This window comes from Cebidichthys violaceus, unplaced genomic scaffold (genome assembly GCF_023349555.1).
Source record: "Cebidichthys violaceus isolate CVI_PGR_0920_01 unplaced genomic scaffold, fCebVio1.0.p SCAF_630, whole genome shotgun sequence".
NCBI lineage: Eukaryota > Metazoa > Chordata > Actinopteri > Perciformes > Stichaeidae > Cebidichthys > Cebidichthys violaceus.
In genome coordinates, this window is record NW_027176851.1 from 1 (window position 1) to 14092 (window position 14092).

At 42.4% G+C, this 14092-nt stretch overlaps 1 protein-coding gene across 1 annotated transcript; it reads left to right on the plus strand.

Moving 5' to 3' along the window:
* The first annotated feature begins 4276 nt into the window (after positions 1 to 4276).
* On the plus strand, positions 4277 to 9699 carry LOC137890226 (stonustoxin subunit beta-like). Its single transcript, XM_068734383.1, has 4 exons — positions 4277 to 4419; positions 4591 to 4690; positions 6857 to 8314; positions 8423 to 9699. The coding sequence occupies exons 2-4, from the start codon at positions 4600 to 4602 to the stop codon at positions 8983 to 8985; spliced, it is 2112 nt and encodes a 703-aa protein (XP_068590484.1). The 5' UTR covers positions 4277 to 4419; positions 4591 to 4599; the 3' UTR covers positions 8986 to 9699.
* The last annotated feature ends 4393 nt before the right edge of the window (positions 9700 to 14092 follow it).

The following is a 14092-nucleotide window of genomic DNA, read 5'->3' on the forward strand; positions in this document are numbered from 1 at the left end:
AACTCATGATGATTTAAGATTTAATGATTTAAGAATGATCTGTTGTCTACCTTATATGGACCCGGAGGTTGCAGAAGCGCCAAGGAGAAGTGTATATATAGGAGGAGACAACAAGGGATCGAGGCTTCGATCTTTGAGAAACTTGGTTCTTTTTGAGCTTGGTACATCTTACATTTTGTATTTTCTTTTACTTATTTTGTATTATTCACTTTTTGTAAGCTTTTACCTTACTTATTGTAAAAAACAAATAAAACTGGTTTGTATTTTGTACATTCCAACCAAAGTCCAGTGTTGCTCATCTCTGGTGGGGCCTTCATAGTCTCATTACATTACATTTACATTACAGTCATTTAGCAGACGCTTTTATCCAAAGCGACTTACAATAAGTGTATTCAACATAGGTATTCAAGAGAACTACTAGTCACCAGAAGTCATAAGTACATCTAAGAGCATGAACCAGAGCATGAAGCAGAGCAAAAGTACAGCGCAGAAACAAACTAATATGAACAATAAGTGGTGAGTGGAAGGCTCAGGGTAGTACTTCCTGAAGAGGTGAGTCTTCATCCTGATGAAAGATGGCCACTGACTCTGCTCAGTTCATTCCACCACTGAGGAACCAGGACAGAAAACAGACGTGACCGGGTCAATGGGCCGCAGGGACCTCTGAGCGACGGGGCGACCGATCGCCCCGAGACAGCAGAGCGAAGTGGTCGGGCGGGGGTGTAAGGCTTCACCATGATCTGGAGATAGGAAGGAGCTTGAGGTTTAATTGAACAACATGGACTTGGTGTAGCGGCCATTTTACATGGTTCGCCATCATCCATCAAGCTGTTGTAACTCGACTGTACTTTGTCAAAACTGTCCCAAACTTGACATGCTTGATGACTGTCCTGACTTTAGGACTTCTGTATGTCAATATTAACTCATAGTCATAGCGCCACCTACTGATAACCAAGGTTGAAAGCAGGATTCTATATTTACAGCGGTCCAAACACTGAACTTATTGAAAGGGTTCGTGGGCACACCACCAGAAAAAGACTTCTGTGATCTAAATATGTGCAAACTAAGATGTTTGGAGAGCAGAAATAAAGCAGCAATAAAAGAGGTTTCTAAATCCCGCTTGTACGTGGAGTTTTCATTCATAGTAAATGTTATTGTTTTTGTTTGTTTTGGAACAGGCCATAACGTAACGTGAAGTTAGTTTCACAAAATCAAACTCCACCCAGCCTAATGTATATGATAGATTATTCTACATTGGCTCACCTTTTGGCTTAAACTTATTTCTTTACTTTTTCCACATGGAACTAAACATTCTCCTATTTCTCCTCGACTCTTCCAGCTTCGAGTCACTCAGTGATTGTCAGAGCTACCTGCACAAACAAACCACCTGCATTTACTTTGACAGTCTGCTATGTTACTAACACTGAAGCGTTCACACACATTCAGTTATGTGTCGATCTTTACAGGCTTACAGTTATGATTGTGTTCGGAGGTACACTCAAAACATTCAAGACTTAAGACCTGGAAAAATGACCTGGCTACACCATTGGTGGACACAGGAAATACCGTTTAACTCGTGTACTCAGAGTATGATGGTCACAGAAATGCATGGCCACATCAACCAGAGTCCTGCCAGTATCCTCGATGTGAGTGAAGATGTGAGGGCCCGATCAATGCTGCTTGCAGCTTTAATTGTTATTGAACCTTTGTATGCTCCTCCATCTGCACGGGCTGCAGAACTCAAGGCGTTAGCTGCTGCATGTGGGGCAAGCTGAGACGGACAGGACCACATCAAGTGGTGTCCGTAAACTGCAAGGAACCTTAAGTGACATAAGTAGGGATAATATATTATACAGCAGTTGTACAGCTGCAGTTGTTACTTTTTCAATAGAATAGAAGAAGTTTTCCCACAGAGGTGAAGACACACCTCCACGAATAGAAAGATCTCATTATGAACAGGGAATTTCTGTGGGAACAAATACTTGATACTTTTCCATTATGTAATAGTTCCTGTTGAGGCGTGTTTGTGTGTGTGTGTGTGTGTGTGTGTGTGTGTGTGTGTGTGTGTGTGTGTGTGTGTGTGTGTGTGTGTATATGTGTGTGTGTGTGTGTGTGTGTGTGTGTGTGTGTGTGTGTGTGTGTGTGTGTGTGAGTGAAAGTCAGTGTGTTTATGTGGTTGTGTGTGTGTGTGTGTGTGTAATAAATTCTTTGTATTCATGGAGGTGTGTCTTCACTTCTGTGGAATCACTTTCGCAACTACATCCACCATCTTGCTCCGTCTCTCTCACCTTTGTCCCCCTCATCTTGCACACACAGACACACACACACACACACAGACACACACACACACACACACACACTGACTTTAACACACACACACAGTCCAATCAGGATCTACGTATTAAACAACGCCAAACGTTTTAACTTGTTCGTGGCTGAAAAGCAAGAATTTGCTAATGCAGTCTCCAACAATTTTCTGAAAGCCTGTGCTGACTTGTTGGCTGAAACGCTGCCAAGCCCACAGGTATCCATGTTTGAGGATGGCTTTGGAGACCTTTTCATGATTGAACCTTTGTATGCTCCTCTATCTGCACAGGCTGCTGAACTCAAGGCCTTAGCTGCTGCATACCTGATTGGGATCGGGCAAGGCATCCAACATCTACAATGACCCTCAATTTGGCGCCAGAGAGGGTTTTTACGTTCAGATGGTAAACCAGTCAGTCGTAGTCCGCTCAATGCTGAGTTACTGCACGCTCTGACATTACCTGCCTCTCTGGCCATTGTTAGATGTGCAGCAGTAAACTGTAAGTCGCCTTAAGTGACATAAGTAGGGATAATATATAATGGTATAATATGTTTGTAACCGTAGTAGTTTGGTTGTCTGTTAAGTTAACGTATAGTGTTTCTCTTTATCAACCCAAGTGTCTCAAAACAACACAACATTCAACTGACCACATTGGCCTGCATCACAACAGAAACAAAGAAAAGTTAAACTGCATCGGTCACACGCTCCTGCAGATTCCTGCTCTACAACATCAGAAGGATTCTCCTCTTCCTCACTGAGGAGACGGTTCAGGTTCTCATCCAGGCTCTCATCATCTCTCGTCTGGACTACCGACACTCTCTACTCACCGGAGCCCCGGCGTCGACCATCAGACCTCTGGAGCTTGTCCAGAAAGCCGCAGCTCGTCTGGTGTTCAATCGCCCCAAGTTCTCCCACACAACTTCCTTTCTCCGTTCTCTACACTGGCTCCCTGTAAGAGCTCATCCAGTTTAAGACTCTGGTGCTAGAATACAGGGCAGTGAAAGGAACAGCTCCTTCATATCTCCAGATCATGGTGAAGCCCTACACCCCCGCCCGACCACTTCTCTCTGCTGCCTCGGGCCGATCGACCCGGTCACGTCTGTTTTCTGTCCTGGTTCCTCAGTGGTGGAATGAACTCCTCACTGACGTCAGGACAGCAGAGTCGCTGCCCATCTTTCATCAGGATGAAGACCCACCTCTTCATGAAGTGCTACCCTGAGCCTTCAACTCACCACTTATTGTAGTCATACTAGCTTGTTTCTGTACTTTTGCTCTGCTTCATGCTCTTAGCTGCTTGTTTAAAAAAGGAAGTGTACTTATGACTTCTGGTGACTAGTAGTTCTCTTGAATACCTATGTTGAATACACTTATTGTAAGTTGCTTTGGATAAAAGCGTCTGCTAAATGACTGTAATGTAATGTAATGTAATGTAATGTAATGTTAAATACGTGCAATTCCAGGTCAGCATGACACTTTGTCAACTTGAGCTGCACTGGTTACTTTTTCAATAGAATAACTGAAGTTTTTTCACTGAAGTGAAGAAACACCTGAATGAAGATCAAGTCTTATCATGACCGGAGAATTTCTCTGGAACATTCATTCATTCATTCATCTTCGTCCGCTTATCCGTGATCGGGTCGCGGGGGCAACAGCTCCAGCAGGTGGACCCCAAACTTCCCTTTCCCGGGCCACATCATCCAGCTCTGACTGGGGGATCCCGAGGCGCTCCCAGGCCAGTTTGGAGATATAGTCCCTCCACCTGGTCCTGGGCCTCCCTCGGGGTCTCCTCCCAGCTGGTCGTGCCTGGAACACCTCCCTAGGGAGGAGCCCAGGTGGGCATCTGGTGAGGATTCTCTGTAACAAACACTTGATAATTTTCCATTATGTAATAGTCCCTGTTGAGGCGTGTGTGTGTAGGTCCACATAAATTCACCGTTCATGATCAGACTTGATTTTCATTGAGGTGTTTCTTCACGCGTGTCATGGGAGGAGTCAGCAGACTATCTGACAGGATATAAGTAATCTGAGAACATCACAGATCATCACACTGGAAGCTCCAGCTGGACGTCAAGAAGACTCTCACACAACTGAGCCGATCTACACAACTTCACCAGGTGAGGACAGACTGGGTCCACAGAGACAGAAACAGATGTACATTTAGAGTTTAACTGAACTCCAGTCTGTGTCAAACTATCAGTCTTTTTTTGTCTCTCAACTCTCAACACTCAATATACTTAACAGTGTAAATGAAGCATTGAAAGCTGTGTGCTCACTTTTCTCATCAGGTTGGAGAAATGGCCTCAGATCTCAACAACATTGCTGCCCTGGGTCGACCTTTCACCCTCGGAATGCTCTATGATGCTCGGAGAGATGCACTGATCCCAGGTAAGTCTGAGATTACATTATTATTAAAATGTTTCTCTATATATCTGCCTTTCACAGCTTTGCTTAAAGCAGGTGTCAAACTCAAGGCCTGCCACGTCATTTTATGTGGCCTGTGAATCCGCCAGCAAAAAACATTTTTTAATTAAAAATATGAAAAGTTAGACTTGATAATAAAAATATCCCCATCGCACTTTTGGTGCATCCATCTGTTTCCAGTTGACGTTCAGAAAACACTGTGACTTAGTCAAAGTTATGAGACAGAAAGTCATAATTATGACTTTTAATATCATAATTTTTCTGCTGGAAATGGTCTTTCATATAAAAGGCATATGGTTGTCTTAAAGTTAAAGTCTATGCTGCTTTACAGTGACCATAAGCTACATCTCCCACAATGCGTCGCTGATTTTGTGACCCGTGAAATGACGGCATCCTGCTGCTAGTCAGCAGTTTTTCCATATCACCATTTAACTTTGTCAGTTACATTTTATTTCACACTGTGATGGTGAAGGTACACTGTAATTAATCCGTGGTTCACATGTGTGCCGAACCGTGAAGGATCGACAGCGATCCGTTACACCACTATTCACTCACGACAACAACATGTTGTCTGTGTGCCGACATTAAAACTATCACAACAGGTGGACAGGAGAGGCAACAGCCCGTCAAGAGGTTTTCCAACAAGTGATTGAGTTGAAAAAGATCGACAAATAATCCCAAAATGTCCACGAAGAGAAAAATTGATGCAGAGGGAAGAAAGTTTAATGAAAGATGTGAAAGAATACATGTTTGTGCTTCAAGGAGAAAAAGCGGTCTGTCTTCTGTGCTCTGAGGCAGAGTCTGTGATGAAGGAATACAATTTACGTCGACATTTTCACACCAAACACAGAGCCAAGTATGCTAAATTTAGCCTCCAAGAAAAACATCAAATTGTCCAAGAATTAAAAGGCAGATTGCAATCACAGAAGAACATATTACAAAAGCTACAGCCCAGTGCATGATTAAAGGTGTGTGAGCAGGTGAGCTCCGACCAGATACAGACTTTAACATGTCAGTTTGTGAAGAAACACCATCAGACCGAGTTCAGGAACTAGCAGACAATCTAACAACACAGCTAGCTAAGAGACGAGCAAGTACTCGTCTTCTTCATTAGCTGTTGATGAAAGCACAGACAACACGGATACATCATACATCATACATCACACATCACACATCATACATCATACATCACACATCATACATCTATCAGTGTTTATAAAGGGCTGAAGGCAGGCTTGACCGTCAGTGAGGAGCTCTTAGATGTAGCTTCATGAATGGGACGACGGCAGGGAGGAACACTAGTGATGTAGAGAGGTGACAAAAATATCTTTGAACAAAGTGAATGTAATGACTTGTTTGATGATATTTGTCTTTGTTATTTTCTTAACAGTTTGATCTTCGATAGAGTAATGTTGGTTTCTTAACCCTAAATTAAATGGATTTATATTATAATAACAGAAATATGCTTGAATATAATTTTACATTGATATAACTGAATGTACAATATTTTACACTTCAATAAACAATAATCAAATGCAGTGACAGTTATTTAACAATGTGTTAGGGAGTAGTTACAGTTATACAGTCTTACAACCGGCCCTTTGAGGGCGACCATGATGCTGATGTGGCCCAGAGTGAAAATGAGTTTGACACCCCTGACTTAAAGGGACTTTGAAATCATTTCACTATTCTGTCCTCACCTTTTTAACATCCATACACACCATTAAAATAATAAGCAAATGCTTTTTACTTCCATAACGTAGTTGTGAATATTCATTCGTTATCAATTTTAGGGAAGCATGCTGTATTAGTAGCTGATACATTATCCTGTGATAAATAAGACAATTGAATTATCGTTATTCTTGTCAAAGTTGTCTGTTTCTTACTTGATCATTTTGAATCAAACAGCTAGTTAGCTAGCTTTGATTATGGATCGCAACATTATCTTATGATTAATTTGCAAACTATCTAAAAACTTGTCAAACTTTAATACTAGTAAACACAATCACAATCACAACGTACTTGGTTTTGCATAGTCGCTTCTTCTTCTTCATTTTGTTTTTGAAATTTATTAAAGAAATTCAATTTCACGAAATGATCCTCCTGCTTTATGTTTTCCAATTTCTAAAGGTTTGACATTGTGGGATGATAAAACTCTACAAGAGAAGATAACTGAAAGTGTTCAATCCAGCAGTAAATTTGCAATGATTGAATCTGACACCATTGAATCCAAGTCCTCTCTGCTGAATGTTGAAGCTTCTCTGAAGGCCAGTTTCCTCTGTGGACTGATCGAAGTTGGAGGATCTGCCAAGTATCTGAATGATCAGAAGAAATTCAAGAATCAGAGCAGAGTGACGTGTCAGTACAAATCTACCACCCACTTCAAACAGTTGTCAGTGATTGACCTTGTAACCTTAGACGCCAACCAAATGGAAGTTATTAAGAAGAGCTCAGCAACACATGTAGTCACAGGCATCGTTTATGGGGCAAACTCTTTCTTTGTGTTTGACAGTGAGAAGTTAGACGCCAGCAGCGTTCAAGACATCCAGGGCAACATGAAAGCTGCAATAAACAAGATCCCCTCACTTAGTATTGAGGCGCAAGCTAGCATCAAGCTGACTGATGAAGAAAAAGACCTGACTAATAAATGCTCCTGCACATTCTTCGGAGACTTCGTCCTTAAAAGCATCCCTGTAACATTTGAAGAGGCAGTGAAGACCTGTCAACAACTTCCACAGCTACTGGGAGAAAAGGGAGAGAATGCTGTCCCAGTGAAGGTCTCGCTGATGCCACTGAGGAATTTGATTCCTGAAGCTGCTGAGCTGATGAGTGGGATCAGCGTTGGACTGGTGGGGAAGATGCAGGATGCTCTTGAAGATTTGAGGGAAATGCGAATGAGATGCAACGATTCTCTGGAAGATGGAGTGGTGGAGAGTTTTCCATATATTCATGAAGAGTTCAAAACTTTCCAAAAACTGTGTGACCTCTATGCATCTAACCTCCAGCAGACCATGGCAAAGAAACTCCCCTCCATCCGTGAAGGTAAAGAAGATGAGAGCTCATTAGAAGAATTCTTTGACGACAGAGACAAGTCACCATTCAGTCAAGAAAAACTCAGCAAGTGGCTGGATGATAAAGAGAGAGAAATCAACGTCATCAGATCCTGTGTAGATACCATGGAGGGAACAAAGATCGTCCGAAATCAGTCCGAGCTGGACAGAGAGGTTCGTGCTGGAGATGTAGATCATGCTCTGTGCTTTGTTTTCACCTCCATGAAGAGGGGTGATACCTACCTTGATGTGATGGCCACCTACTTGGACACCACTAAAATAAGGAGTACTAATGAAGACCAGTGGTTCTCAGATGAAGTTTTTACCACATTGAGAGAAAAAGCCAAAGCTTTCCGTGACCTTACCAGAGCACATAAGAACAACAAGCAGTTCAGGTTCCTAATCACAGTCATTCCAAATGAGAAATACAAAGGAGCAACCATCTACCATTACAAGAAGGGCATTCTGGTCAGTGAAGATTTTTCAAAACCTGACCTTCCTTCTGAAAAGATCACAGACAGAAGAGATCTGATCTGGTGTAAGTTTATTCATGATTTTGAGACAAAAATACGCTCTACTAATCAATGTCCTCCAGAAACCTGTTTGACCATCAGAATTAATGAGTTTGTGTTGATCTCTCCATCAGATGCCTGTGATCTCACCCTGGACCCAAACACTGCAAGTAAAAACATAATTCTGTCTGATGGAAACAATAAAGCAACAAATACATCAGTAAAGCAGAATTATTCTGATCACCCAGAGAGGTTTGATGGACGTCCTCAGGTGTTGTGCAGAGAGGGGTTATCTGGGCGCCATTACTGGGAGGTAGAGTGGGATAATCTTTCAACTCAAGTGAAACATATTGGTGCAGCTGTTGCATACAAGAGAATGAACAGAAAGGGTGTACCAAATTGTTTTCTTTTCAAAAATACCATGTCGTGGGCTTTTAGCCAATACTTAGGATGTGGAAAACACACACTGGAGGCATTTCACAATGGTAAGGTGTTGGAAACTGGTTTTCCCTCTGATGGCTGCCAAACAGTTGGGGTGTATCTGGACTGGCCTGCTGGCACTCTGTCCTTCTACAAAGTCTCCTCTGACACACTGAGCCACCTCTACACCTTTCAAACCACATTCACTGAGCCTGTGTACCCTGGCTTCCATGTTTATAATGAAAACCACTATGTCTACCTGCGTCCAGTTCAATAGGAGCAATGACAATGACTTGTTAGATCCTTGGTCTGTTAATAGAGAGATGGGTTTACAAGTAAAGATTAAACAGTAAAGTAACATTCCATGTTAACTTGAACATGTTTCACAAATTCCAAAAAATGTATTCAAAACCCAGAGAGAGCAGGAAAATACATGAACTTATAAAGTTACAACATATGTCATTTTCTGTTTATCATTTCTTTGTTGATTCGATGCACAAACTCCAACTGGTTTCTGCTTCACAGCTTCACAATCAGTTTCAACTTTCTTTTCAAATCACGTTTGAATCATTTTTATTTCTATTTGTATTCCTGATCATTATTGCTTTGTCAAAACAAATGTGTTGACATATACTTTCAAAGCTCATGTCAAAACTTGCATAACTTGTTGTAATGAATCTATTAAGGTGATTATGTTGGGACATAAGGGTTAGGGTTACACAATGGAAACTTCTGGGCGTATTGTGGTTTTCACACCTAACTGACATATATGAAACATGGCACCTGTGACCTATAGCCAAACAGGAAGTCCTGTCTTAAGGTGTTACCTTTTTATGCATATGGTTTATCCTCTTTTAACTTTCCATTGTCTATGATGAGTTACGATCTATTTTTATAATCGAGCTAAGAGTGTTTTATTTTCAGATATCAATAAACTCGTTACATGTAATCACATATTGTTTAGGGACAGTTCAATGATGATGAGCTTTAATGTGTGTTTTTCTGTCATTTATCAAAATGTTATCATATGTGCTCATAATGTTGACTAAATGTTAAAGTTAATGAAATAAGTGAACTTTGAGTTAGACTCACTCTGACCTGATGATTGACAGTCAGCAGAGGAGAAGGTTGTAAACTCATGATGATTTAAGATTTAATGATTTAAGAATGATCTGTTGTCTACCTTATATGGACCCGGAGGTTGCAGAAGCGCCAAGGAGAAGTGTATATATAGGAGGAGACAACAAGGGATCGAGGCTTCGATCTTTGAGAAACTTGGTTCTTTTTGAGCTTGGTACATCTTACATTTTGTATTTTCTTTTACTTATTTTGTATTATTCACTTTTTGTAAGCTTTTACCTTACTTATTGTAAAAAACAAATAAAACTGGTTTGTATTTTGTACATTCCAACCAAAGTCCAGTGTTGCTCATCTCTGGTGGGGCCTTCATAGTCTCATTACATTACATTTACATTACAGTCATTTAGCAGACGCTTTTATCCAAAGCGACTTACAATAAGTGTATTCAACATAGGTATTCAAGAGAACTACTAGTCACCAGAAGTCATAAGTACATCTAAGAGCATGAACCAGAGCATGAAGCAGAGCAAAAGTACAGCGCAGAAACAAACTAATATGAACAATAAGTGGTGAGTGGAAGGCTCAGGGTAGTACTTCCTGAAGAGGTGAGTCTTCATCCTGATGAAAGATGGCCACTGACTCTGCTCAGTTCATTCCACCACTGAGGAACCAGGACAGAAAACAGACGTGACCGGGTCAATGGGCCGCAGGGACCTCTGAGCGACGGGGCGACCGATCGCCCCGAGACAGCAGAGCGAAGTGGTCGGGCGGGGGTGTAAGGCTTCACCATGATCTGGAGATAGGAAGGAGCTTGAGGTTTAATTGAACAACATGGACTTGGTGTAGCGGCCATTTTACATGGTTCGCCATCATCCATCAAGCTGTTGTAACTCGACTGTACTTTGTCAAAACTGTCCCAAACTTGACATGCTTGATGACTGTCCTGACTTTAGGACTTCTGTATGTCAATATTAACTCATAGTCATAGCGCCACCTACTGATAACCAAGGTTGAAAGCAGGATTCTATATTTACAGCGGTCCAAACACTGAACTTATTGAAAGGGTTCGTGGGCACACCACCAGAAAAAGACTTCTGTGATCTAAATATGTGCAAACTAAGATGTTTGGAGAGCAGAAATAAAGCAGCAATAAAAGAGGTTTCTAAATCCCGCTTGTACGTGGAGTTTTCATTCATAGTAAATGTTATTGTTTTTGTTTGTTTTGGAACAGGCCATAACGTAACGTGAAGTTAGTTTCACAAAATCAAACTCCACCCAGCCTAATGTATATGATAGATTATTCTACATTGGCTCACCTTTTGGCTTAAACTTATTTCTTTACTTTTTCCACATGGAACTAAACATTCTCCTATTTCTCCTCGACTCTTCCAGCTTCGAGTCACTCAGTGATTGTCAGAGCTACCTGCACAAACAAACCACCTGCATTTACTTTGACAGTCTGCTATGTTACTAACACTGAAGCGTTCACACACATTCAGTTATGTGTCGATCTTTACAGGCTTACAGTTATGATTGTGTTCGGAGGTACACTCAAAACATTCAAGACTTAAGACCTGGAAAAATGACCTGGCTACACCATTGGTGGACACAGGAAATACCGTTTAACTCGTGTACTCAGAGTATGATGGTCACAGAAATGCATGGCCACATCAACCAGAGTCCTGCCAGTATCCTCGATGTGAGTGAAGATGTGAGGGCCCGATCAATGCTGCTTGCAGCTTTAATTGTTATTGAACCTTTGTATGCTCCTCCATCTGCACGGGCTGCAGAACTCAAGGCGTTAGCTGCTGCATGTGGGGCAAGCTGAGACGGACAGGACCACATCAAGTGGTGTCCGTAAACTGCAAGGAACCTTAAGTGACATAAGTAGGGATAATATATTATACAGCAGTTGTACAGCTGCAGTTGTTACTTTTTCAATAGAATAGAAGAAGTTTTCCCACAGAGGTGAAGACACACCTCCACGAATAGAAAGATCTCATTATGAACAGGGAATTTCTGTGGGAACAAATACTTGATACTTTTCCATTATGTAATAGTTCCTGTTGAGGCGTGTTTGTGTGTGTGTGTGTGTGTGTGTGTGTGTGTGTGTGTGTGTGTGTGTGTGTATATGTGTGTGTGTGTGTGTGTGTGTGTGTGTGTGTGTGTGTGTGTGTGTGTGTGTGTGAGTGAAAGTCAGTGTGTTTATGTGGTTGTGTGTGTGTGTGTGTGTGTAATAAATTCTTTGTATTCATGGAGGTGTGTCTTCACTTCTGTGGAATCACTTTCGCAACTACATCCACCATCTTGCTCCGTCTCTCTCACCTTTGTCCCCCTCATCTTGCACACACAGACACACACACACACACACAGACACACACACACACACACACACACTGACTTTAACACACACACACAGTCCAATCAGGATCTACGTATTAAACAACGCCAAACGTTTTAACTTGTTCGTGGCTGAAAAGCAAGAATTTGCTAATGCAGTCTCCAACAATTTTCTGAAAGCCTGTGCTGACTTGTTGGCTGAAACGCTGCCAAGCCCACAGGTATCCATGTTTGAGGATGGCTTTGGAGACCTTTTCATGATTGAACCTTTGTATGCTCCTCTATCTGCACAGGCTGCTGAACTCAAGGCCTTAGCTGCTGCATACCTGATTGGGATCGGGCAAGGCATCCAACATCTACAATGACCCTCAATTTGGCGCCAGAGAGGGTTTTTACGTTCAGATGGTAAACCAGTCAGTCGTAGTCCGCTCAATGCTGAGTTACTGCACGCTCTGACATTACCTGCCTCTCTGGCCATTGTTAGATGTGCAGCAGTAAACTGTAAGTCGCCTTAAGTGACATAAGTAGGGATAATATATAATGGTATAATATGTTTGTAACCGTAGTAGTTTGGTTGTCTGTTAAGTTAACGTATAGTGTTTCTCTTTATCAACCCAAGTGTCTCAAAACAACACAACATTCAACTGACCACATTGGCCTGCATCACAACAGAAACAAAGAAAAGTTAAACTGCATCGGTCACACGCTCCTGCAGATTCCTGCTCTACAACATCAGAAGGATTCTCCTCTTCCTCACTGAGGAGACGGTTCAGGTTCTCATCCAGGCTCTCATCATCTCTCGTCTGGACTACCGACACTCTCTACTCACCGGAGCCCCGGCGTCGACCATCAGACCTCTGGAGCTTGTCCAGAAAGCCGCAGCTCGTCTGGTGTTCAATCGCCCCAAGTTCTCCCACACAACTTCCTTTCTCCGTTCTCTACACTGGCTCCCTGTAAGAGCTCATCCAGTTTAAGACTCTGGTGCTAGAATACAGGGCAGTGAAAGGAACAGCTCCTTCATATCTCCAGATCATGGTGAAGCCCTACACCCCCGCCCGACCACTTCTCTCTGCTGCCTCGGGCCGATCGACCCGGTCACGTCTGTTTTCTGTCCTGGTTCCTCAGTGGTGGAATGAACTCCTCACTGACGTCAGGACAGCAGAGTCGCTGCCCATCTTTCATCAGGATGAAGACCCACCTCTTCATGAAGTGCTACCCTGAGCCTTCAACTCACCACTTATTGTAGTCATACTAGCTTGTTTCTGTACTTTTGCTCTGCTTCATGCTCTTAGCTGCTTGTTTAAAAAAGGAAGTGTACTTATGACTTCTGGTGACTAGTAGTTCTCTTGAATACCTATGTTGAATACACTTATTGTAAGTTGCTTTGGATAAAAGCGTCTGCTAAATGACTGTAATGTAATGTAATGTAATGTAATGTAATGTTAAATACGTGCAATTCCAGGTCAGCATGACACTTTGTCAACTTGAGCTGCACTGGTTACTTTTTCAATAGAATAACTGAAGTTTTTTCACTGAAGTGAAGAAACACCTGAATGAAGATCAAGTCTTATCATGACCGGAGAATTTCTCTGGAACATTCATTCATTCATTCATCTTCGTCCGCTTATCCGTGATCGGGTCGCGGGGGCAACAGCTCCAGCAGGTGGACCCCAAACTTCCCTTTCCCGGGCCACATCATCCAGCTCTGACTGGGGGATCCCGAGGCGCTCCCAGGCCAGTTTGGAGATATAGTCCCTCCACCTGGTCCTGGGCCTCCCTCGGGGTCTCCTCCCAGCTGGTCGTGCCTGGAACACCTCCCTAGGGAGGAGCCCAGGTGGGCATCTGGTGAGGATTCTCTGTAACAAACACTTGATAATTTTCCATTATGTAATAGTCCCTGTTGAGGCGTGTGTGTGTAGGTCCACATAAATTCACCGTTCATGATCAGACTTGATTTTCATTGA